Source organism: Oncorhynchus kisutch, linkage group LG9 (genome assembly GCF_002021735.2).
Source record: "Oncorhynchus kisutch isolate 150728-3 linkage group LG9, Okis_V2, whole genome shotgun sequence".
In the NCBI taxonomy this organism is placed as follows: domain Eukaryota; kingdom Metazoa; phylum Chordata; class Actinopteri; order Salmoniformes; family Salmonidae; genus Oncorhynchus; species Oncorhynchus kisutch.
The window spans coordinates 11394831-11419194 of record NC_034182.2 but is presented as its reverse complement, the minus strand read 5'-3'; the positions used below and the strand labels follow the sequence as shown (position 1 = coordinate 11419194).

The 24364-nt window shown below is 45.6% G+C and overlaps 1 protein-coding gene across 1 annotated transcript in view; it reads right to left on the bottom strand.

Annotated features, from left to right (window-relative positions):
- The window catches only part of LOC109896313 (cGMP-inhibited 3',5'-cyclic phosphodiesterase A-like), a 95895-nt gene that overhangs the window by 47433 nt on the left and 24098 nt on the right, over nt 1–24364 (bottom strand). Inside the window, exon 2 of the mRNA XM_031832736.1 lies at nt 7455–7505. Within this exon, the coding sequence (XP_031688596.1) occupies nt 7455–7505 (51 nt within the window). The remainder of the gene's footprint in view (nt 1–7454; nt 7506–24364) is intronic.

Genomic DNA, 24364 nt, shown 5'->3' with positions numbered 1-24364 from the left:
ATACTATAATACAGCATTACTATAATCTACCCTATTACTACAGTTAACAATACTCTAATACAGTATTACCACAGCACTCAAGTCTACACTATAACTACAGTAAATATTACTATAATACAGTATTACTACAGTCAACAATACTCTAAAACAGTATGATCACAGTACTCTACGCCAGGGTTTTCCAACCCTGCTCCTGGAGAGCTACCCTCCTGTAGGTTTTCAATCCAACCCCAGCTGTAACGAACCCGATGCAGTTTATCAGCCAGCGAAAACCTACAGGATGGTAAACAACACTCACCGTTACAGTAATAATACGGCACAACACTCACACATTCCGATAGCTACAGAACAATCGGAAGAAATATGTCAAATAAGAGTGCAATAATAAAGCTTTGTAGTAAAGTCATCCTCCGACGAAGGGTGGTTTAGCCTACTTTCAGAGGGAAGCGCATTTTATGGCTGGTGTTTTACAGGCTCCTCACCAATTGTGTTATTTTGTGTGTTTTTTCCCCCGCATTGTTTGTAACTTATTATGTACATAATGTTGATGCTACCGTCTCTTATGACCGAAAAGGGCTTCTGGATATCAGAACAGCGTTTTTTCATCTCGAACTGGATGAAGATTTTTTTTCTTTAGTGAGTCTGACGCAAAGGATATAAAGCTGCTCCCAGACAAGGCCCAAATCCCTGTTATTTGCATGAAGAAAATAAGGAAATACAGGGGGTGGAGATCAGGGTGCCTTGAGAGAATTAGTTGGTGAGTGGGTAACCCGCCACTACCATCCGTTCTATTGGCCAACGTGCAGTCACCGGAGAATAAACTGGATGAGCTCCGTTCGAGACTATCCTACCAACGGGACGTTAAAAACTGTAATATCGTATGTTTCACCGAGTCGTGGCTGAACGACGATATGGATAACATACAGTTGGGTTGGGTTTTCCATGCATCAGCAGGACAGAACAGCTACGTCCTGTAAGACGAGGGGTGGGGCTGTGTGTCTATTTTTCAATAACAGCTGGTGTGCGATGTCTAATATTACCCTCTTGAACCTCTGGGGGCAGTATTTCATTTTTGGATGAAAAACGTTCCCGTTTTAAACAAGATATTTTGTCACGAAAAGATGCTCGACTATGCATATAATTGAGAGCTTTGGAAAGAAAACACTCTTAAGTTTCCAAAACTGCAAAGATATTGTCTGTGAGTGCCACAGAACTAATGCTACAGGCGAAACCAAGATGACATTTCATACAGGAAGTGAGCCAGATTTTGAATGCGCTGTGTTCCAATGTCTCCTTATATGGCTGTGAATGCGCAAGGAATGAGCCTACACTTTCTGTCGTTTCCCCAAGGTGTTTGCAGCATTGTGACGTATTTGTAGGCATATCATTGGAAAATTGACCATAAGAGACAACATTTACCAGGTGTACGCTCGGTGTCCTCCGTCGAAACTATTGCGTAATCTCCAGGTGCGTGCATTTTCCAATTTTGAACAGAGGAGAAACCAAACTGCCACGAGTGATTTATCATCGAATAGATATGTGAAAAACACCTTGAGGATTGATTCTAAACAACATTTGCCATGTTTCTGTCGATATTATGGAGTTAATTTGGAAAAACGTTTGCGTAGTAATGACTGAATTTTCGGGGTTTTTTCTTAGCCAAACGTGATTTCTCCTACACAAATAATCTTCTTGGAAAAACTGAACATTTGCTATCTAACTGAGAGTCTCCTCATTGAAAACATCCGAAGTTCTTCAAAGGTAAATTATTTTATTTGAATGCTTTTCTTGTTTTTGTGAAAATGGTGCCTGCTGAATGCTAGGCTTAATGCTATGCTAGCTATCAATACTCTTACACAAATGCTTGTGTAGCTATGGTTGAAAAACATTTTTTGAAAATCTGAGATGACAGTGTTGTTAACAAAAGGCTAAGCTTGTGAGCCAATATATTTATTTCATTTCATTTGCGATTTTCATGAATAGTTACCCTTGCGTTATGGTAATGAGCTCGAGGCTATAATTACGCTCCCGGATACGGGATTGCTCGTCGCAACAGGTTAAGATAGTCTCGAGGTATTGCTCGCCTGAGGTAGATCACCTCATGATAAGCTGTAGACCACACTATCTACAAAGAGAGTTTTCATCTATATTTTTTGTAGCCGTCTATTTACCACCACAAATCGATGCTGGCACTAAGACCCCACTCAACGAGCTGTATAAGGCTATAATCAAACAAGAAAATGCTTATCCAGAAGTGGCACTCCTATTGGCCGGGGACTTAAATGCAGGCAAACTTAAATCCGTTTTATCTCATTTCTACCAACATGTCACATGTGCAACCAGAGGGAAAAAACACCAGAACACCTTTACTCCAGACACAGAGACGCATACGAAGCTCTCCTTCGCCCTCCATTTCGCAAATCTGATCATAATTCTATTCTCCTGATTCCTGCTTACTAGCAAAAACTAAATCAAATCAAACTTTATTTGTCATATGTGCTGAATACAACATGTGTAGACTTTACCGTGAAATGCTTACTTACAAGCCCTTAACCAGCAGTGCAGTTCAAGAAGAGTTAAGAAAATATTGACCAAATAAACTAAAGTAAAAAATAATAAAAAGTAACACAATAAAATAACAATAACGAGGCTATATACACGGGGTACCAGTACAGAGTCAATATGTGGGGGTACAGGTTAGAGGTCATTTGTACATGTAGGTAGGGGTGAAGGGACTATGCATAGATAATAAACAGCGAGTAGCAGCAGTGTAAAAAACAAATGGGGGGGGGTTTGTCAATGTAAATAATCTGGTGGCCATTTCATTAATTGTTCAGCAGTCTTATGGCTTAGGGGTAGAAGCTATAAAAAAAAATATATATTTTATTGAACCTTTATTTAAATAGGCAAGTCAGTTTTAAGAACAAATTCTTATTTACAATGACGGCCTACACCGGCCAAACCCGGACGACGCTGTGCGCCGCTCTATGGGACTCCCAATCACAGCCGGTTATGACACAGCCTGGATTTGAACCAAGGTGTCTGGAGTGATGCTTCTAGCACTGAGATACAGTGCCTTAGACTGCTACGCCACTCCGAAGCCTTTTAAGGAGCCTTTTGGTCTTAGACTTGGAGCTCCGGTACCGCTTGCCGTGTGGTAGCAGAGAAAACAGTCTATGACTACGTATAGGAAAAGGAGGGCCGAACAGGCCCCAATTAACATCAACGGGGCTGAAGTGGAGCAGGTCAATAGTTAAGTTCCTTGGTGTCCACATCACCAACAAACACACCAAGACAGTCGTGAAGAGGGCACGACAACATATTTTCCCCCTCAGGAGACTGAAAAGATTTGGCATGGGTCCCCAGATGCTCAAAAGGTTAGACAGCTGCACCATCAAGAGCATCCTGACTGGTTGCATCACCGCCTGGTATGGCAACTGCTCGGCATCTGACCGTAAGGCGCTACAGAGGGTAGTGCGTAAGGCCCAGTGCATCAGTACATCACTGGGGCCAAGCTTCCTGCCATCCAGGACCTATATACTAGGCGGTGTCAGAGGAAGGCCCATACAATTGTCAAAGACTCCAGTCACCCAAGTCATAGACTGTTCTCTCTGCTACCACACGACAAGCGGTACCGGAGCGCCAAGTCTAGGTCCAAAAGACTCCTTAACAGCTTCTACCCCAAGTCATAAGACTGCTAAACAATTAATCAAATGGCCACACGGACTACTTACATTGACCCCATTGACCATTTTTGTTATGTCATTTTCTTGTGTTACTTTCTGATTTGATTAGATTTTTTAAAACTTTAGTTTATTTCGTAAATATTTTCTTAACTCCATTTCTTGAGCTGCATTGTTGGTTAAGGGCTTGCGAATAAGCATTTCACACATGTGACAAATTAAATTTGACATTGTGTATGTTCATTTAAACAGTATTGTTTCCTTTACCGGGGATTTGAACTCACAATCCATAATCACTTTGATAAATAAAATAGTTTTTCTTGAGTTTACGTTTAACAGAGCTGAAATTCACTTATAGAAATACAGGTGAAATCAGTTACTGACACAGACATGGTGGAGTAGCAGTAAGCTTGGAATGCTATGAACCAAGCAGCTGTGTGTTCAAATCCCAGGTAAGGATGTGTTGAATAATCATTTGTCTGTAAATTAAAAGGCACAAGGTCGTGTGTCAAATATGTTGAAACCATTCTATGTTAAAAGCACCATTGTAATGCGTGGGTGTCCATAACCTAAGTCCTCAAGTTGGAGCTAAGTTTGGGCCAAACAAAAATGTTATGTTTAGGTAACACTTTGACCGAAAAGTTTAGTAAACTATAAAAGACTGTGGAACCAGTTACTAAATCAGAATTAGTTTAAACAACAACAACAACAATTGTGTACACAGATGAAAACATACATGCTGCCTCACAACATCACACAGTGGTAATGAGCCCACCTGTTTGGGAGGATGAGTGGTCTCCTGATAGCGTCTCATGGTACACGATGTGCACCCCTTGTTCATCACAGCCACAATGCACACAACCAGCGACCAAAGCTTAACATCAAACACTAGATACCCGACTCCTATCTCTTCCTCTCAGCCGCAGTCTTCCTATGGTGCCTGTCCTCCCTCTTCAGAAAGTAAACTGTCACTCCTCTCTTCTCTCCCTCTCTCTTTCCCTTCCTCTCTCACACCCTTCTCTCCTCTGCCCCACATATGCAGTCAGTCCCAATAACCCTCTGGCCCTCGCCTGCTCCTGCCTCAGCCAATCCTGTGAGAGAATGCTCCTAGGTGCTCCTCCACTTGTCGCTCCGCCAAGGTGGGCAGACAGACAGGAAGCATTTATATAGAAAATAGCCTGTTGCTAGGAGACGCAGGGGCAAAGAGCAAAGTGAGTCCTACACAATATAGTTGTTTGGGTTAAATTGGACGCAGCAACGCGTCATCCCGTCCTACGCGTTTCCCTTTTATTATTAAGATGTGAAAAGACGAGAAAGAATAGAAGTAGGCTCAGTAGCTTAAACTGTAGTAGGCTCAGTAGCCTAAACTGGCTTCATCCTCTCCTCGTGTCCTCTCTCTTTCATCTGCAGTGACACTGAAGACACAGCTGAGAGCAATGGGACGAGGCTTTCACCGGGCATTTGCTTCCACCAGTACAACTCTTTCTCGTGAGTAAAAAATGAATAAGAAGGCGTGATGAAGGACAGGATATGAGCAGAAGAGATGAGGAGAGGAAGCCACGTTAGACTATTGAGAGCATGGCAGTGCATTCATCAATCAAATGTATTTTATCAAGCCCTTTTTAGAGCAGCAGCTGTCACAAAGGTCTATGCAGATAAGACTTCGGTATTCAACTTTTTTTTCCAGGTTTAGGAATTGATTCCGAATGGGTACGGTAAGGGTTAAGGTTTGGGATAGGGTAAAAAAAAAAAAAAAGTCTTAAAAAAAATAGCGCCTAGTACTGGGATTGAACACACAACCCTCAGAGCCAGAGCTCGTTGGTTACGCCTATCCACTATCCCCATCCGCAATGCCCTAGCAAGCCGCAAGCCTACTTAAATGGTAATAGTGATTACTAGTGATTACTGTTGCTCCTAGTGGCCGGTTTTGAAGGCATCTCCCGACGCCCTGGGGATCTGGACGAACGTCACATATTGCCTTGGATCTCGAGTGACCTGGCTGGACACCCAACCTAAGACACCAAAGAGCAAGCAATGCAGATGTAGAAGCACAGTGGCTAAGAACAATTCTCTAGAAAGGCAGGAACCGGGCTCCGAGGGGTGGCCTGTCCTCTTCTGGCTGTGCCGGGTGGTGATTATAAGAGTAGGTCATTTAGGCAAGATCGTTGCTTAAGATGTTCAAATGTTCATAGATGACCAGCAGCGTCAACTGTTTTTTTTTACACCTCAGGACTAAATGTCAGTTGGCTTTTCATAGCCGAGCATTCATATCAGGGAATGAAGAGACACTGTGGGATGAGTGATACATTCTCTTCTTCCCCTGAGACCTACTTTTGCTGAACTAAAATAGACACATATACACACTCCCATTCCCAGATGGGACAAGAGTGGAATAATGTCAATAACCTAATATTTACCTCTTTACACACGTTTCCATTGATATGGATACATTCCCCCCAAAAATGATAAAATCAATGAGAGGTGCTGACCAAGATGTTTCATGCACATGTTTCATGCACACACACACACACACACACACATTGTTCAGCCAGTGCTAGTGTCATTGTTCCTGCTATCAGTACCAAGCCTCCAGATTCTACAAGGGCTCAATACATTCTCCTCCTGCCAACACAATCTCTCACAGACACGACACATTGTGGAAGGTTGTGATTGACTGGTCGATCAGTGTGTCCATGGCTGACTGTCCGTGTGCGTGTGTGTGCGTGTGTGTGCATATGTGTAAAGGCTTCGCTTCTCCTACAAACTGTCATCAGTCTGAATGCATCATACAGTGCCAGCATGTCTGTACACTATAGAGACTTTAGAAAATTAAAACGTTTTGTGTGTGTGTGTGTGTGTGTGTGTGTGCGCACGTGACTGTGTAAGCCACTGTCATAGCAATCTTTCCAGAAATAAGATACATGATCTACAGTATTTTACCCACAATTCTGATCTGTCCTTTTCACAATAAATTATGGAAATCCCTCGACAATAATCCAATTATTCACCATTTACTGCAGTCTAAAACGTTCCGTAATATCCTAGTGTATATCTATAGCATCACCATCATCTCTAATAATAACAAGGGAAAGGGGAGACCTAGTCAGTTGTACAACTGAATGCATCCAACCGAAATGTGTCTTCCACATTTAACCCAATCCCCCTGAATCAGTGAGGTGTGTTTGGGCCTGCCTTAATCGACATCATCGGTGCCCAGGGAGCAGTTGTTGTTAGGGGTTAACTGCCTTGCTCAATGGCAGATTTTTCCAATTTGCCAGCTCGGGATTTGAACCACCAACTTTTTAGTTACTGAGGACACAGATCTAGAATGAGTTTATCCTCCCCTAACCCTAACCTTAACCACTAGGGGAGAAAACCACCAACCATAGATCATTGTTTAGGCATGCAATTTTATATTGCTCCGTAATTGCCTGGGTCTTAAAGGAAAACCAGCCACCTAAAGGAATGTATTTAAGTATTTCCTATTCAGACAGACAGCAGTTGCCCCATCTGACCAGGGGAGAGGGGGAGGGAGAGGGGGGAAGAGGGGGAAAGCACACAAGCACTGGTCAGTCAGGTGGAGAAGTGAGAAGTTGCATTATTGATTTCTCGCTCCGTCAGTGTTCATTCCGTACGGTTAGAGAACGAAGTAGCATCCCCCATCCTTTCTCCCCCTCCTCCTGCCCCCTCTCTGTACTGACCTGAAGTGTTCATTCAATAAAGGGTTAGAAAAAGAAGCATGTTCCCCCTTTCTCCCCTTCTCTGTCCTACCTGGGATCCCCGGGCACCCCTCTTGTGGTCCCATTCAGTCTGTGAGATCATCTGGGGACGAGAGGGAGACACCAGTTTAGAGGACATTCACCTCCAGTCTACTACAGTATCTTTAAGCTTTCTTCTCTATCATCCCCCACTATCTCCTCCTCCTCCCCCTCTCTGCCGAGGGATAAAAATACATGCGAGGCGGTGCTGATGAATGAAAAGAGTGCATCATCTACGCTTGCGGGCTTCATCTACACATCCCTCTATCCCCCTCTCATTCCTCCCTTCTATTCCTCTATCCAACCCGTTCTATTTTGATCAACAAGGCGAGGCTGTAATGTAGGCTGTAATGTAGGCTGTAATTTCACAGTGAGGCTGGGGCGTACTGAGCCTTTTCAGCACAGCATAATGGCCTCTGCCAGGCTACAACTTTAATCACTCTAATTAGCAAATAAACAACATACAGTACTAACACGCACGCACACACACTAACCTCCGTCCCGAAGGCACGCCATGCTAAGTGCAGGCTCGTTTACACTCGCGTCGCCAGACAGGAAGCGACGCAGGATCAACATCAAGGCATTAAAGCATCATTGCCATTTTGGACTCACATTGCAGAGACTAGTTTACCCTGGCATAATCTTCATGGTAAGGCAGGGGCAGGAGAAGAGGGACACCACAAATTGACTGAAGTGTACAGTAGCTTGAATATTCTCACGGTTTGAACCGATGTACAACAAAGTGAGAGAGTCCCTCTAAAATCAGTTACATTGTCTCTGATGAGAGATTCTGCTTGCAGGGAGCAAAAAAAAGAGTGCCCTAGTATTATACAATAAGTGTCCAGTCTTTTACAATCTGATGGGGCGACTTAACTCAGCTGTTGAGAATGAGTCCTACATTGACTGGCTGACACTCTGTGGACGGCTGGCTGTATGTCACATACAGTAACATTACGTGACACTTCTTGGTGGGGCCATTGAGCCACAAACTTAACCACGATTCTTTTCAACATAACCTTTTCAAAGAGGGCAAGAGAGGGAGTCAACGGAAACATGATCTATTTTATTTTATTTATTTTATTTTACCTTTATTTAACCAGGTAGGCAAGTTGAGAACAAGTTCTCATTTACAATTGCGACCTGGCCATCTATAGACACAGACGTGGCTATCTATAAAAGGATCATTCAGATCCTTTTTCTCTGGGTGTTTTTGTTGTTGTTGTCTCTTCCACTCTCTCGTCCTCTAGCGCAGAGGATGGTACTGTAGTCGTCTCCCTCCCTCAATAACAGTGACCCCAATTTGTGTCTTTGTGTCTTTGTCCTGAGTCCCCTTACCCTAACCCCTACAGCTCAACAACAGTCAAGCCCATTACCACCACCCAACATCCTGGTTAACTAGACAGGTGTTGTATCTACTCAATACAGCCGAAAAATGAATATATATTCTGCTTCTAGTCCACATATGCGTTCTCTCCCTCTGACCACACTGTAGTTACCTGCGTAGGTCATTGCAATATATATACACATAGGTTTTAATACCATGAAACATACAGAGAGGCTAATGATCAGAGAGAGAACCTCCTGATCTTCTCCATGGTTGGATGGTGAGTCGTGGCCAAGGACCCATTAAGTTAACCAAGTCTACAATGTAGGCTATGTCCGACAGCTTTGAGGTTCTCTCATCTGTCAAAGACTTCTCTCAATCGTCAACATTGTTTATGGCTATTTTCCTGGGCTTCCATTAAAAACCTACAGGTCTATATGTTATATTATGGTCTGGCTGGGCTGTTTTCCTAGAAGTACAGCAAGAGCAACTTTCAGTAAAAATAGAAGCCCGGGGCTGTACCTTTCATTTGATTGAGTTCTCTGGTAAAATCATCAGAGAAGTAGCATTTGAAACAGAGCAGTGTTCCTTTCCATGGTTCGTGATTTTAAACTGTTTACAATTTCATCCAGGGACAGCTTTAATGTATCATATAAATAAGTCATTTAGGAGACACCACTAAGGAATCAAACCCACTGTACTCCAGTGATAGAGACTGTGTACTAGTCCCTACACGCTAATCAACTGAGCCATCAGAACCATCCAGTTCTGAACAAGTTACCAGTAACAGAGTAACTGGGTCCCGTGTGGCTCAGTCTGAGTCCCGTAATGATAGAGCACAGGCCCTTGCAAAGCCAGGGTTGTGGGTTCAATTCCCACGGGGGACCAGTATTGAAAATGTATGCATTGACTCGTCACTCTGGAGCGCGTCTGCTAAATGACTCAAATGTTAAAAATAAGTCCCTGGGCAGAAGAACAGGATGAATCGGACCACCGCTGAACCAGAGGGGAGTGAGTAAGCGGTGAGTGTACAGCTCATGAAAATCTAATGAGCAAACGGAGAGCCTGATATGTCCTCCTACTAACTAACTAGCTCTCTCAGTGTTTTGTTCATTTAGATAGAAAGAGAAAAATAGAAAATGTAAAAACTCTCAGGGAGGATGACAAAGGTTGAAAGGAGCATGATAGAGGTTGACAGAGAAGGAGGACAGATGACGGACGATGGGGAGGCAGGGCTGCAAACCAGAACTCTGTTTGTCTGTGTGTTATTAAATGACAGATGAGGAAATCTACCTAATAAGAGGATGATGATGCAGTGTGTTTAATTTACCATGAATGAAACACCGCCACTGGCAATGCCTCTCGCTTCTCTCTCCAGTCTCTCTCTCTCTCTGTGTATCTACAGCCTCGATCTCCATCTCTCTCTTTCAGTATCTCTTTCTTCAGTATCTCGCTCTCTCTTTTTTCAGTATCTCTCGCTCTCTCTTCAGTACCTCTCTCTTTCTTCGGAATCTCTCGGTCTCTCTCGCTGTCTTCAGTGTATATATATATATATACAGTGCCTTGCGAAAGTATTCGGCCCCCTTGAACTTTGCAACCTTTTGCCACATTTCAGGCTTCAAACATAAAGATATAAAACTGTATTTTTTTGTGAAGAATCAACAACAAGTGGGACACAATCATGAAGTGGAACGACATTTATTGGATATTTCAAACTTTTTTAACAAATCAAAAACGGAAAAATTGGGCGGGCAAAATTATTCAGCCCCTTTACTTTCAGTGTAGCAAACTCTCTCCAGAAGTTCAGTGAGGATCTCTGAATGATCCAATGTTGACCTAAATGACTAATGATGATAAACACAATCCACCTGTGTGTAATCAAGTCTCCGTATAAATGCACCTGCACTGTGATAGTCTCAGAGGTCCGTTAAAAGCGCAGAGAGCATCATGAAGAACAAGGAACACACCAGGCAGGTCCGAGATACTGTTGTGAAGAAGTTTAAAGCCGGATTTGGATACAAAAAGATTTCCCAAGCTTTAAACATCCCATGGAGCACTGTGCAAGCGATAATATTGAAATGGAAGGAGTATCAGACCACTAAACTTTCAGCTCATACAAGGAGAAGACTGATCAGAGATGCAGCCAAGAGGCTGAGGCATGATCACTCTGGATGAACTGCAGAGATCTACAGCTGAGGTGGGAGACTCTGTCCATAGGACAACAATCAGTCGTATATTGCACAAATCTGGCCTTTATGGAAGAGTGGCAAGAAGAAAGCCATTTCTTAAAGATATCCATAAAAAGTGTTGTTTAAAGTTTGCCACAAGCCACCTGGGAGACACACCAAACATGTGGAAGAAGGTGCTCTGGTCAGATGAAACCAAAATTGAACTTTTTGGCAACAATGCAAAATGTTATGTTTGGCGTAAAAGCAACACAGCTCATCACCCTGAACACAACATCCCCACTGTCAAACATGGTGGTGGCAGCATCATGGTTTGGGCCTGCTTTTCTTCAGCAGGGACAGGGAGATGGTTAAAATTGATGGGAAGATGGATGGAGCCAAATACAGGACCATTCTGGAAGAAAACCTGATGGAGTCTGCAAAAGACCTGAGACTGGGACAGAGATTTGTCTTCCAACAAGACAATGATCCAAAACATAAAGCAAAATCTACAATGGAATGGTTCAAAAATAAACATATCCAGGTGTTAGAATGGCCAAGTCAAAGTCCAGACCTGAATCCAATCGAGAATCTGTGGAAAGAACTGAAAACTGCTGTTCACAAATGCTCTCCATCCAACCTCACTGAGCTCGAGCTGTTTTGCAAGGAGGAATGGGAAAACATTTCAGTCTCTCGATGTGCAAAACTGATAGAGACATACCCCAAGCGACTTACAGCTGTAATCGCAGCAAAAGGTGGCGCTACAAAGTATTAACGTAAGGGGGCTGAATAAGTTTGCACTCCCAATTTTTCAGTTTTTGATTTGTTAAAAAAGTTTGAAATATCCAATAAATGTCGTTCCACTTGTTGTTGATTCTTCACAAAAAAATACAGTTTTATATCTTTATGTTTGAAGCCTGAAATGTGGCAAAAGGTCGCAAAGTTCAAGGGGGCCGAATACTTTCGCAAGGCACTGTATATATACACGTATCTACATCTCTCAGTATCTCTCTCTCATCTTGCCCTCTTCTCTCTGTGTCTTCCTTATCTATCTCCACCCTGCTCTTTGGTGTCATATACAATAGTGATGCGGGGTTAGACTCATAAAATATTGGGTCATGAAATATTGTGTGGACGAAGGGTGGGTGGCGGGTTGAATAAAGAGAAAATAATGCATTAAAAATCCAGAAATGTATAATTCTGCGCAATTAGGTTACATTTAGGTTTTTCATTCATTATTTTTATCTAGCGTTAGGGCGTAGCCTAAGCCTAATCTTTACGGCCTAACTTTATGCTCAACAAATACACGGCGAATGCTTTTGGGAACGTAGGCAGAAAGAATTTACGTCGATCCACTGAGAGACAAAAAGGACAATGTCGGAGTCGAGTTCAATAAGCGAAAAGCTGCGAAATGGAGAGTTGAAAAGAAATAGATGGAAGGCCAGTAGCCTAATGTTTGTGTCACGTTCTGACCATAGTTCTGTTATTTTATTCTTTGTTTTAGTATGGTCAGGGCGTGAGTTGGGGTGGGCAGTCTATGTTTGTTTTTCTATGTTGGTATTGTGTTCGGCCTAGTATGGTTCTCAATCAGAGGCAGGTGTCGTTAGTTGTCTCTGATTGAGAATCATACTTAGGTAGCCTGGGTTTCACTGTTGGTTTGTGGGTGTTTGTTTCCATGTGTGTGTTTGTCGCCACACGGTACTGTTTCAGTTGTTGTAGATTTCACGTTATCGTTTATTGTTTTTGTTCGAGTGTTCATTTGTCTGTATTAAAACCATTATGGACACTTACCACGCTGCATCGTGGTCCGATCCTTACTCCTCTTCAGACGAAGAGGAGATCTGCCGTTACAGAAACACCCACCAACCAAGGACCAACAGCGTGGTAACAGGCAGCAGCAGCAGGAGAGGCAGCGATACTTGGAGAAATAGACTTGGGAGGAGATTTTGGACGGCAAAGGACCCTGGGAAAGCCAGGGGAATATCGCCGCCCCAAAGCAGAGATGGAGGCAGCGAAAGCAGAGAGGCGGCATTATGAGGAGCTAGTACGGCAGAGCGGCTGGAAGCCCGAGAGACAGTCCCAAAAATGTATTGGGGAGGGGGCACACGGGGAGTGTGGCGAAGCCAGGTAGGAGACCTGCGCCAACTTCCCGTGCTTACCGGAGAGCGAGAGGGACCGGGCAGGCACTGTGTTATGCGGTGGAGCGCATAGTGTCCCCGGTGCATGTGCATAGCCCGGTGCGGTACATTCCAGCTCCCCGTATCGGCCGGGCTAGAGTGGGCATCGAGCCAGTTGCCATAAAGCCGGCTCTTAGCATCTGGTCTCCATTGCGTCTCCTTCGGCAGGCGTACATGGCACCAGCCTTACGCAGGGTGTCCCCGGTTCGCCAGCACAGACCAGTGCGGGCTATTCCACCTTGCCGCACTGGCCTGGCTACCAGGAGCATTCAACCAGGTAAGGTTGGGCAGGCTCGGTGCTCAAGAGCTCCAGTGCGCCTTCACGGTCTGGTCTATCCAGTGCCACCTCCACGCACCATCCCTCCGGTGGCAGCCCCCCGCACCAGGCTGTCTCTCCGTCTTCTGCCTACAGGTGCTCCCGCTTGTCCAGCGCTGCCAGAGCCTTCCTCCTGTCCTGAGCCGCTAGAGTCTCCCATCTGTCCTGAGCCGCTAGAGTCTCCCGTCTGTCCTGAGCCGCTAGAGTCTCCCATCTGTCCTGAGCCGCTAGAGTCTCCCGTCTGTCCTGAGCCACTAAGGTCTCCCGTCTGTCCGGCGCTGCCGGAGTCTCCCGTCCATTCGGGACCCGTGGAGTGGGTCCCCAGTCCAAGATCGGTGGCGAGGGTTGCCGCTCTAAAGAGGCCACGGAGGCGGGCTAAGAGGCACACTAAAACTATGGTGAAGTGGAGTCCACGTCCCGTGCCAGAGCCGCCACCGTGGACAGACGCCCACCCAGACCCTCCCCTATAGGTTCAGGTTTTGCGGCCGGAGTCCGCACCTTTGGGGGGAGGTACTGTCACGTTCTCACCATAGTTCTGTTATTTTATTGTTTGTTTTAGTATGGTCAGGGTGTGAGTTGGGGTGGGTAGTCTGTTTGTTTTTCTATGTTGGTTTTTGTGTTCAGCCTAGTATGGTTCTCAATCAGAGGCAGGTGTCGTTAGTTGTCTCTGATTGAGAATCATACTTAGGTAGCCTGGGTTTCACTGTTGGTTTGTGGGTGTTTGTTTCCATGTGTGTGTTTGTCGCCACACGGTACTGTTTCAGTTGTTGTAGATTTCACGTTATCGTTTATTGTTTTTGTTCGAGTGTTCATTTGTCTGTATTAAAACCATTATGGACACTTACCACGCTGCATCGTGGTCCGATCCTTACTCCTCTTCAGACGAAGAGGAGATCTGCCGTTACAGAAACACCCACCAACCAAGGACCAACAGCGTGGTAACAGGCAGCAGCAGCAGGAGAGGCAGCGATACTTGGAGAAATAGACTTGGGAGGAGATTTTGGACGGCAAAGGACCCTGGGAAAGCCAGGGGAATATCGCCGCCCCAAAGCAGAGATGGAGGCAGCGAAAGCAGAGAGGCGGCATTATGAGGAGCTAGTACGGCAGAGCGGCTGGAAGCCCGAGAGACAGTCCCAAAAATGTATTGGGGAGGGGGCACACGGGGAGTGTGGCGAAGCCAGGTAGGAGACCTGCGCCAACTTCCCGTGCTTACCGGAGAGCGAGAGGGACCGGGCAGGCACTGTGTTATGCGGTGGAGCGCATAGTGTCCCCGGTGCATGTGCATAGCCCGGTGCGGTACATTCCAGCTCCCCGTATCGGCCGGGCTAGAGTGGGCATCGAGCCAGTTGCCATAAAGCCGGCTCTTAGCATCTGGTCTCCATTGCGTCTCCTTCGGCCGGCGTACATGGCACCAGCCTTACGCAGGGTGTCCCCGGTTCGCCAGCACAGACCAGTGCGGGCTATTCCACCTTGCCGCACTGGCCTGGCTACCAGGAGCATTCAACCAGGTAAGGTTGGGCAGGCTCGGTGCTCAAGAGCTCCAGTGCGCCTTCACGGTCTGGTCTATCCAGTGCCACCTCCACGCACCATCCCTCCGGTGGCAGCCCCCCGCACCAGGCTGTCTCTCCGTCTTCTGCCTACAGGTGCTCCCGCTTGTCCAGCGCTGCCAGAGCCTTCCTCCTGTCCTGAGCCGCTAGAGTCTCCCATCTGTCCTGAGCCGCTAGAGTCTCCCGTCTGTCCTGAGCCGCTAGAGTCTCCCATCTGTCCTGAGCCGCTAGAGTCTCCCGTCTGTCCTGAGCCACTAAGGTCTCCCGTCTGTCCGGCGCTGCCGGAGTCTCCCGTCCATTCGGGACCCGTGGAGTGGGTCCCCAGTCCAAGATCGGTGGCGAGGGTTGCCGCTCTAAAGAGGCCACGGAGGCGGGCTAAGAGGCACACTAAAACTATGGTGAAGTGGAGTCCACGTCCCGTGCCAGAGCCGCCACCGTGGACAGACGCCCACCCAGACCCTCCCCTATAGGTTCAGGTTTTGCGGCCGGAGTCCGCACCTTTGGGGGGAGGTACTGTCACGTTCTCACCATAGTTCTGTTATTTTATTGTTTGTTTTAGTATGGTCAGGGTGTGAGTTGGGGTGGGTAGTCTGTTTGTTTTTCTATGTTGGTTTTTGTGTTCAGCCTAGTATGGTTCTCAATCAGAGGCAGGTGTCGTTAGTTGTCTCTGATTGAGAATCATACTTAGGTAGCCTGGGTTTCACTGTTGGGTTGTGGGTGTTTGTTTCCATGTGTGTGTTTGTCGCCACACGGTACTGTTTCGGTTGTTGTAGATTTCACGTTATGGTTTATTGTTTTTGTTCCGAGTGTTCATTTGTCTGTATTAAAAACATTATGGACACTTACCACGCTGCATCGTGGTCCGATCCTTACTCCTCTTCAGACGAAGAAGAGATCTGCCGTTACAGTTTGGGAAAGATTTAATGAAGGGGCAAAAGAGGATTGTAGCAGTGCTGGCTATGTTATGTGTGATGATTATGAGGTGCTATACAAAACTCGACAGTCACAAGACGGGGACTTCACAATGACATGTCAAGGGAACTGTAGGCTACTGTTCAGATGGGTTAAATGGAATAGTAAGTGAAATATAGACACTGACTGTAGGTCTACAACCTCTCACATAGCCTAATATAATATTAACTCCTGCAGAATTAAGCATTTCTTGCAGTAAGATTCTAGACAAAATGTACATTTTGACTTGGAGTGGAGAAATATGATTGACTTATTTCAGCATCTTAAAAGAATACAGGTCTATTATAAAGGTGCTCTCTTTATCAGCATCATAAAAGCTGATAGTACTGTCAAATACATAAAATATGCATACAAGACAAAATCATATCAGGAACATGTTGGGTAGTTTTCACAGCTTTTAATGTCTCTAAAACGGGTCAAACTGATGTAATTTGGAAATTTAGCACGACATTTTTTTTACTTTTTTGAGGGTTATTGCATTTTATCCCTGGTCCCTAAACATCTTTGTAGTGTGAGAGAAGCAGAGAAGAAAAGGAAAACTTTACCAGTGTCAACTAGATTGAATCATTCGTTCATTCTATCGATTTATGACATTATTCTGGTGAGCAAGGACTCATTTAGTATTCTAGGGCATCAAGTAATGACAGAAGAGAAGCGGCAATGCATCTAACTATAGACAAGTTGACTAACAAACAGCCTACCGACATGTCAGAAATCTAAAAAGGCACGTCAAAACACCGCTTCATCATTTCTGACTGTACAGCGCATTTTCTATATTAGCGGGATAGCGACGGGGCATCAGATTTTCACTTGATCACATATAGTTGGGTGTTTGCAGATGGGTTATTAGCAATTGCAGTTGGTTGTGGGTGAACAAACAGCTGACCCACACATCACTAACACACATCTCCACCTGGTCAAACCTGTATGTGGGCCCTCAACTCAGTCCCACTGCTCCCTCAGATGGCCTTCGTTATGGCTCTAATGCACTTTTAATAATGTAAAGACTATGGGAGGGTAGGAAACCACTGGGGCCTAAATGCAGTGCTATGCCAGATTACCATTCACAGCTCTATGTTTCATTCATAACCAGCATAATGGTTGTTTTATGATGCCCGGGGCCACGGTAATATCATGCTCTATCGATAGCTTTATATCAATGTAGGCTCCTTGACTGTCGAAACTCATGGCGATTACATTTTCACTTCCGACCTAGTGCCAGCAGGGATAACTACCCCTTCGTGACTTTGCCTGCCACCCACTCACTCGCTCGTCTCGCTCTCTCGTCTCCCTCTGCCTCGGCGGTCATTTAAGCTCTGGTTTTCAATCAGTTCCATTCCAGGACTTGGGATGACTTTCTCTTTCTCACTTTTTAGGTTTCTCCTCATTGGGGGAGATTGCTAACGATGTGGGGTGCTGCTTTGCACCTGCAGGTGGAGCTGTTATCCTGACCTGGGCCTGTATTCTAGGATCAGTTTTGCATTTTATGAATAACATTAATCAGCTTATACTCTGAGATGGTTTATGAATACGTGCCCTGGGGTATATTAGTGTAACAGTCAAACGCTCCTCTGACCCAGCTTGAAAACAACTCATAAAGCAGGGAATTTGCTGCCTCTTTCGAGACTCCTTCTCAGGGCGTTAGACACTGTAAACTACCCCTGTATTGCAGCGAACCTCTTCCCCGGATAGTTGAGCACTCCTCTCCTCTCTCTCTGGAATCTGGAAAAGACCAGTCACGGACCTGAGCCTTGGGCTGCATTTCATTCCAGATAGTTACTCCCTCCCCTTTCACCAATCCAGTCATTTTAGATCTACATAGGGATGTGAACGAGGGCAAAATCTACAATGCAACCCAGAGCTCACAGACTCCCTCCACTACCTGTTATTGTGGAGAAAGGCCAACTGGACACGGAATTGGACGACAGACGCTGCCAGTCAATCCCCTGGACCCTCGTCAGGCCTCCTTGCTCCAGTGAGAATTGGGCCTGAAGCCTGAAACCCTGACACTTTATAGGTGGGAGGAAGAGAAATGGGGGGGGGGGGGGGGTCAGACAACCATGAGAGGAAAGGAAGAGGTTGGAGGTTTGCTTTTAACACTTTTGGATGCTATATCATCAGACTCACATTCAGACACACACAGATGTGCACACACACACACACATACACACACACATACACACGTGCACCTGCGTTTGCATGGGCACACGCACAAACACACACACACAATCTGGAGGTGGTTTTAACAGTGTTGGCTACTAAACAGGATCTAGATGCCTTGCTAGTTACCCCCCTTGAGAGTTTCAAGGCCTTCCAAGCCCATTAAGAAATAATGGCACATTCGTGCTGCCCATAGAAAATACTTAGCGTGACAGTAATTGCAACCATGGGGTTGGTGTTTCTGTGATTCACACATATCGGTCTTGTCCAACACTTTCCTGTGTGAAAATGCAACACGTTCAACTGGTGAAGATGATGACAATGTTGTGGGTTCGATTCCTGCATGGGTCACACATTCTGAATATATATCAAGTTAATATGAGTCCCTTTGAATAAAACAGTCTGGTAAATGACAGTTATAAATGTCTCATAAATGACAGGTGAGGTTGATCCCAATATGTCTGCCATGGATGTTTTTAGCAGATCTCATACATGTTATGAATATTGACACATTCCACTGGTGTTTACTACAGTCTGCTTCCATACACACACACGCGCGCGCGCACATGCACACACACACACACACCAGGCCTGTGTGTTACATTCCCAGTGTAAATCTTTTACAGCACCAGCAGGTCTGACTGACTGCTAGTATATCCTGTATCGACCAAGACCTTTGTAACCAACCAGTGGTTCCGTACCGTAAATGTCCTTGCAAAAACACTCAATGAAACGCAGCTCTGAAAGGGACTCCATGTGTTTTCCTCAATTTCACCATTCAACAAAATCAGTGGCACCACAGCCGCATTCACACACCACATGATTACATGTTGGAGTGATGGGTGAACAATGGAAACCCTGAGGGAAGAGGGACCACATTTTTATTTATTTATTTTTTCACCTTTATTTAACCAGGTAGGCAAGTTGAGAACAAGTTCTCATTTACAATTGCGACCTGGCCAAGATAAAGCAAAGCAGTTCGACACATACAACGACACAGAGTTACACAAATATACAGTCAATAATACAGTAGAAACAAGTATATATACGATGTGAGCAAATGAGGTGAGATAAGGGAGGTAAAGGCAAAAAAAGGCCATGATGGCAAAGTAAATACAATATAGCAAGTAAAACACTGAAATGGTAGATTTGCAGTGGAAGAATGTGCAAAGGAGCAAAATAAATAAATAAATAAAATAAATACAGTAGGGAAAGAGGTAGTTGTTTGGGCTAAATTATAGGTGGGCTATGTACCGGTGCAGTAATCTGTGAGCTGCTCTGACAGTTGGTGCTTAAAGATAGTGAGGGAGATAAGTGTTTTCCAGTTTCAGAGATTTTTGTAGTTCGTTCCAGTCATTGGCAGCAGAGAACCGGAAGGAGAGGCGGCCAAAGAAAGAATTGGTTTTGGGGGTGACCAGAGAGATATACCTGCTGAGATATGAGACATACACGGACAGAGCTGTGAAACACTAGGAGACATACATGCTGCAAAAGCACAACCCCGCCCCTGTTACACCAGCCACTGGACAGGAAATCCCACAGACGACTGTAGAGAACGGATGGACTACAATGGACACATCAATAAAACCTGGTTGCTGGAAGAACCGGGAACGGAATAAAGGCCTTGGAGAAGAGGGTATATGTTGTGAATGGCCTGCCCCTGTAGGAGTGTCTCTAGACTGCTCTGAAAGGACCCCTGGCTGAATGACATGACGGACAGGCCTGCGTCACACCGCACCCGCACGTCACGACTACACTATGGAAGAACGAGAGAGAGAGAGAGAGAGAGTGAGTGTTTGTGAGAGAGGGAGTAAGCGAGCGACAGAGAAAGCGGGAGAGAGAGACATAGACAGATAGAGCCCTTGGCTGAGTGACAGGCAGATAGCCCTCGCTCCCTCCCCTCTGCCCTCCCTGCACGTCACGACTGGACCACTCTAGGCCTGAAGAGGGCCCAGGGCTCATCTGCATAACGAGGTGAGACAAAGCCGGCTGGCCAGCAGCTGCTACGAGTGGCCTCAGCTGTAAACAACAGACACAGGGCCAGGGAACATTTACATCATCATGTACATCAGACAGCTAGCTACATCTCACGAGCGCAGTTATTAACCAGTTAAGGTCTCAAGAAACTATTTGTCTCAACTTCAAATTAACCTGTGTCTGTAATATCTTTTTCGTTATGTGTCGGCACCCAGTAAGACTAGCTTTCGCCATTGGCGTAGGCTGACGGGGACAATAATAAATCTAAACCCGAATAAATCTAAAACTTTGATTCACTGCCACATTGACTCTGTACCTTAAGAGCATTATACACCACAGGCCTCCTCCTTGATTTACCATCTGTCTAGGGCTCCTCCATCCTCTGTCTCCCTGCTCCATTCTTCAGTGCATTGCGTTCTTATCTAATCATGTGTGTGTGTGTGTGTGTGTGTGTGTGTGTGGTCTGTTGGTTTCATTTCAGGGTCAAGATTTTTCTTGACAGAGACTGAGGGGTCCCAAGAAAACATGGACCACTGGGAGCTTCCTTCCTAGAAGCTGGCATCACCATTGGCCTCTTCTTCTGAAGAATACATCTTATATCTCAGCCACCCTTAGAGAGGGTGAGCGTTAACAGGGGACAAGACGGAGAGGGGAGGGGGGGGAGAAGAAGGGAGAGAGAGAGAGAGTCTGCAGAGAGACAGCACGCGGTGTCCCCGGTGGGATTATATAAAGCATTCTTCTCCCTGGAGGAAACACCTGATCCTGCACATCTGATCTGGGTTCAGTCATCATGCTGGAACACATACTCACTACATCACAACTCCTCTCCTCCCTCCCTCTCCCTCTTACTCCCCCTGTCCCCCACACTCTCACTCAATCTATACTCCCCTACCTCACTTTCACATAATTTATGTCACTCTCTCTCTTCCTCCTCCCTCACTCTGCATCTATTCCTTCTCACCATCACTCTCTCACTCACAGTGGAAGTCATGTTGATGGGTTGTGTTGAAGGGACCCTTTGGACAGGCTGATGACTCACAGAGAGAGACCACTCATCTACGTCCCCATGGGCCATCAGCTGTGCTTACTGATGCTAATTGTGTCCAGCCGCCTGTCCGTCTGTCCGTCGATCAGCACGGAGCCTGTTCTGGGATTGCTTATTGATCACATTATCTTCCTGCGTCACTCAGTACCTCACAGACCTGCTGTGTACTGGGGGAGGGAGGGGAGAGGTGAGGGTGACGGTGACTGAGGGAAGACGGAAAAGAGACGAAAGAGATGGAAAGGTTGGGGAGGAAGAAGGGGTGAGGTGAGGGAGAGGGAAAGGGGATGTGAAGGGTGAGGTACAGGGGAGAGGTTGGTACGACGGCGGGAGAAGGAGGAGGAGAGGTTGTGGGAAGGAGGAGGAGTGGGTAGAACACACGTTAGGAGCATGTGGATCTAGGTACAGCATCTGTTGGGTCAGAAGAGGCATTGAACTCAGAGCCTGAGAACATCAGATCGTAGTCATCTGTCTGGGGGTATTTACAGTTTGAAAACTTACCAACCTACAGGCCCATTAAACTTGAATGATTCTCAATCAATGCTCTGAATTAGTGTAACAGGCTGCTAGAGGTGGAGCATTGAAAGGCTATTGTACTACAGTATAAATCGAATTTACTCTACAGAATGAAAGAGAGGTTTGTGTTCAAAGTGCATCTGGTGTGATTCTCCTGACCTTGCTCGCCAGTTAAAATGATTTCATTTCTTTGTTACATTGTCTCAGAGGTAGTGAACTGCAAAGTTCTGCAAAAATTAGAGGGCAGCTTCCAATTGGCTCATTCATCCACCCCCCTCCTCTCCCATGTAACTATTCCCCAGGTCAAAGCTGTAAATGTGAATGTGTTCTCAGTCAACTTACCTGGTAAAATAAGGGTAAAATAAATAAAAATATGAATTAATTTCAAAACATATCCAGGAAAAACGCACCAAAATTTGACATATGGGCTTGTGCCCACATTAACGTTGTAAAGACGGAGGCCACCCTGAAACAGGCATATTTGGGCAAGTGGGCACCTTTTTCCATCTGGGAAATGTTCACTTTTTATGACAGAGGGTATTACTCCACAGATGAATTTAACAGAACCAGACAAATCACTGGCTCTTAGTGCTCCATGAGAACCATGACGAACCAGAGACAGAGGTCAGATCAGATCACTACACACAGACGGACAGACAGACAGACACACACAGAGGCAGGTTAAAAGTCTGCTATTTGGCACTACTCCCATTGATGTCTGAATTGGAACCACCACGTTAGAAAAAGGCCTGGATTGACACGAATGTAGTGTACTCCCATGGACAGACGTACGCAGAAACGTACACAGAGAATAGGACAAGCCCATTTTAAGCAAGGAACTCACGTCTAGACAAGACACAGGAACATTTGAAGTATAGTGTGCACTAAAACAGACATGTTAAAGAATCAAAGCTGGGTTGAACCAACGGAAGATGATGCACTGTAGGTGCTTCACTCTCTGACACTGGCCTGACTCTCTATCCCCCTCTGGACCATGACTCATGTTGTTGCTTCCTGTGAGTGAGTGACATCAGTCTCGTGTGTGTGTGTGGTGTGTGTGTGTGTGTCTGGAAGCCCTCTGTCCCTGTCCAGTCCCCTGGGGCAGGTACATTCCCTGTGGCAGGGCTACTGAGAGGGGCAGAGAGGGGCTCTGGATGACTGTGATTGGGTTAGGGCAGATCTAATGGTCTGGCTATTGAGGAGCTACATTAACCCTTCTTACCCCTTGCCTGGACACACCACTGATTACATTGTGAGCGGTAATAGGGACGTGTCTGGTGTCCTAAATCACTTCCATCAGGATGAGCAGACACCCAAGCAGCAGGAATCAGTGGTCTACAGGGACGAACACACTGACAAACAGTCATTATCTCAGCTCCAGATACGGATACATCGGTCTAAACTTAGTCCAAAGATAGACTTTCTGCCCTCTGGTTCAAAAAGTGGTTTCTGTTTTCATCAGATTTGATTTGGATTCATTTCCATGACAATGCTGAAAAACACCTAAAGTAGACAGACTCCCTCTGGTGCTATATATATCAACTACATATCCCATGGTTCCGCCCTCTCCCAAGCTGCCTGCGTCATCAACACCAGTCCCACTGTGCATCAGATGCAAACAATTACCCTCCCGACCTCAGAAACACAAAGAAAGAGGTTGGACTGTGTAGTCGGCCCCATCTGCTGCGGTGCACCACATACATACGTCAATGGATCGTTTCTCACTTGTCACAGAACAGTCTGAATCACAGTTTAAACATCTTTTGCCCAGACCAAATGAAAAACACACAATCTCACAATGCAGCAAGGAGTTGAAAAACAGACCTGAGCATGAGGAAGGTAAGAGAAAAGCAGGTTATTGTTTTGTATCATGTTCTGGGGGCAGCTCTGCAGAGTGGTCAATAGCTGGCAGCGCCACAAACTCGGATTTCAAAAGTAACCCAAACGTTAACCCTAACCTTAACCATACTGCTAACCCTAATGCCTAACCCTAACATTTTTGTTTTCATGAATATTTAGAATATAGCCAATTGTGACTTTGCAGCTGGCCTATCTATGGGGATATCGCTTAGTTCTGCCTCCAGGACAAGACTCATGACAGCAAACAGAAACCTGCTAGAGAAAGAGCGGGAGATGAAGAGAGAGAGAGAAACAGAAAAAACAGACCGAAACAGACTGAGGAGAGAGAGAGAGAGAGAGAGAGAGAGAGAGTGAAAGAGAGAGAAAGAATGAGAGACAGGGAGAGAGAGAGAGAGAGAGAGAGAGTGAGTGAGTGAAAGAGAGAGAGAAAGAATGAGAGACGGAGAGAGAGAGAGAGAGAGAGAGAGAGAGAGTGAAAGAGAGAGAAAGAATGAGAGACAGGGAGAGAGAGAGAGAGAGAGAGAGTGAGTGAGTGAAAGAGAGAGAGAAAGAATGAGAGACGGAGAGAGAGAGAGAGGGAGCGATTGAGAGGCGGGAGAGGAATGGGGGAGAAAAAGGTCACCTTCAGTAAACTAGGGAAACCTGGTTTGCCGACCATGATGACGTGTGTGTGGGCCGAGGTCACAGCCTCAGACACAACTCCGTGCGTGCTTACATGGTACATGATTATGTAATCTACCGTGCACCTTAGAGACTGCTGCCCTATGTACATAGTCATTGAACACTGGTCACATTAATAATGTTAACATACTGTTTTACCCACTTTATATGTATATACTGTATTCTAGTCATGGCGCATCCTATATA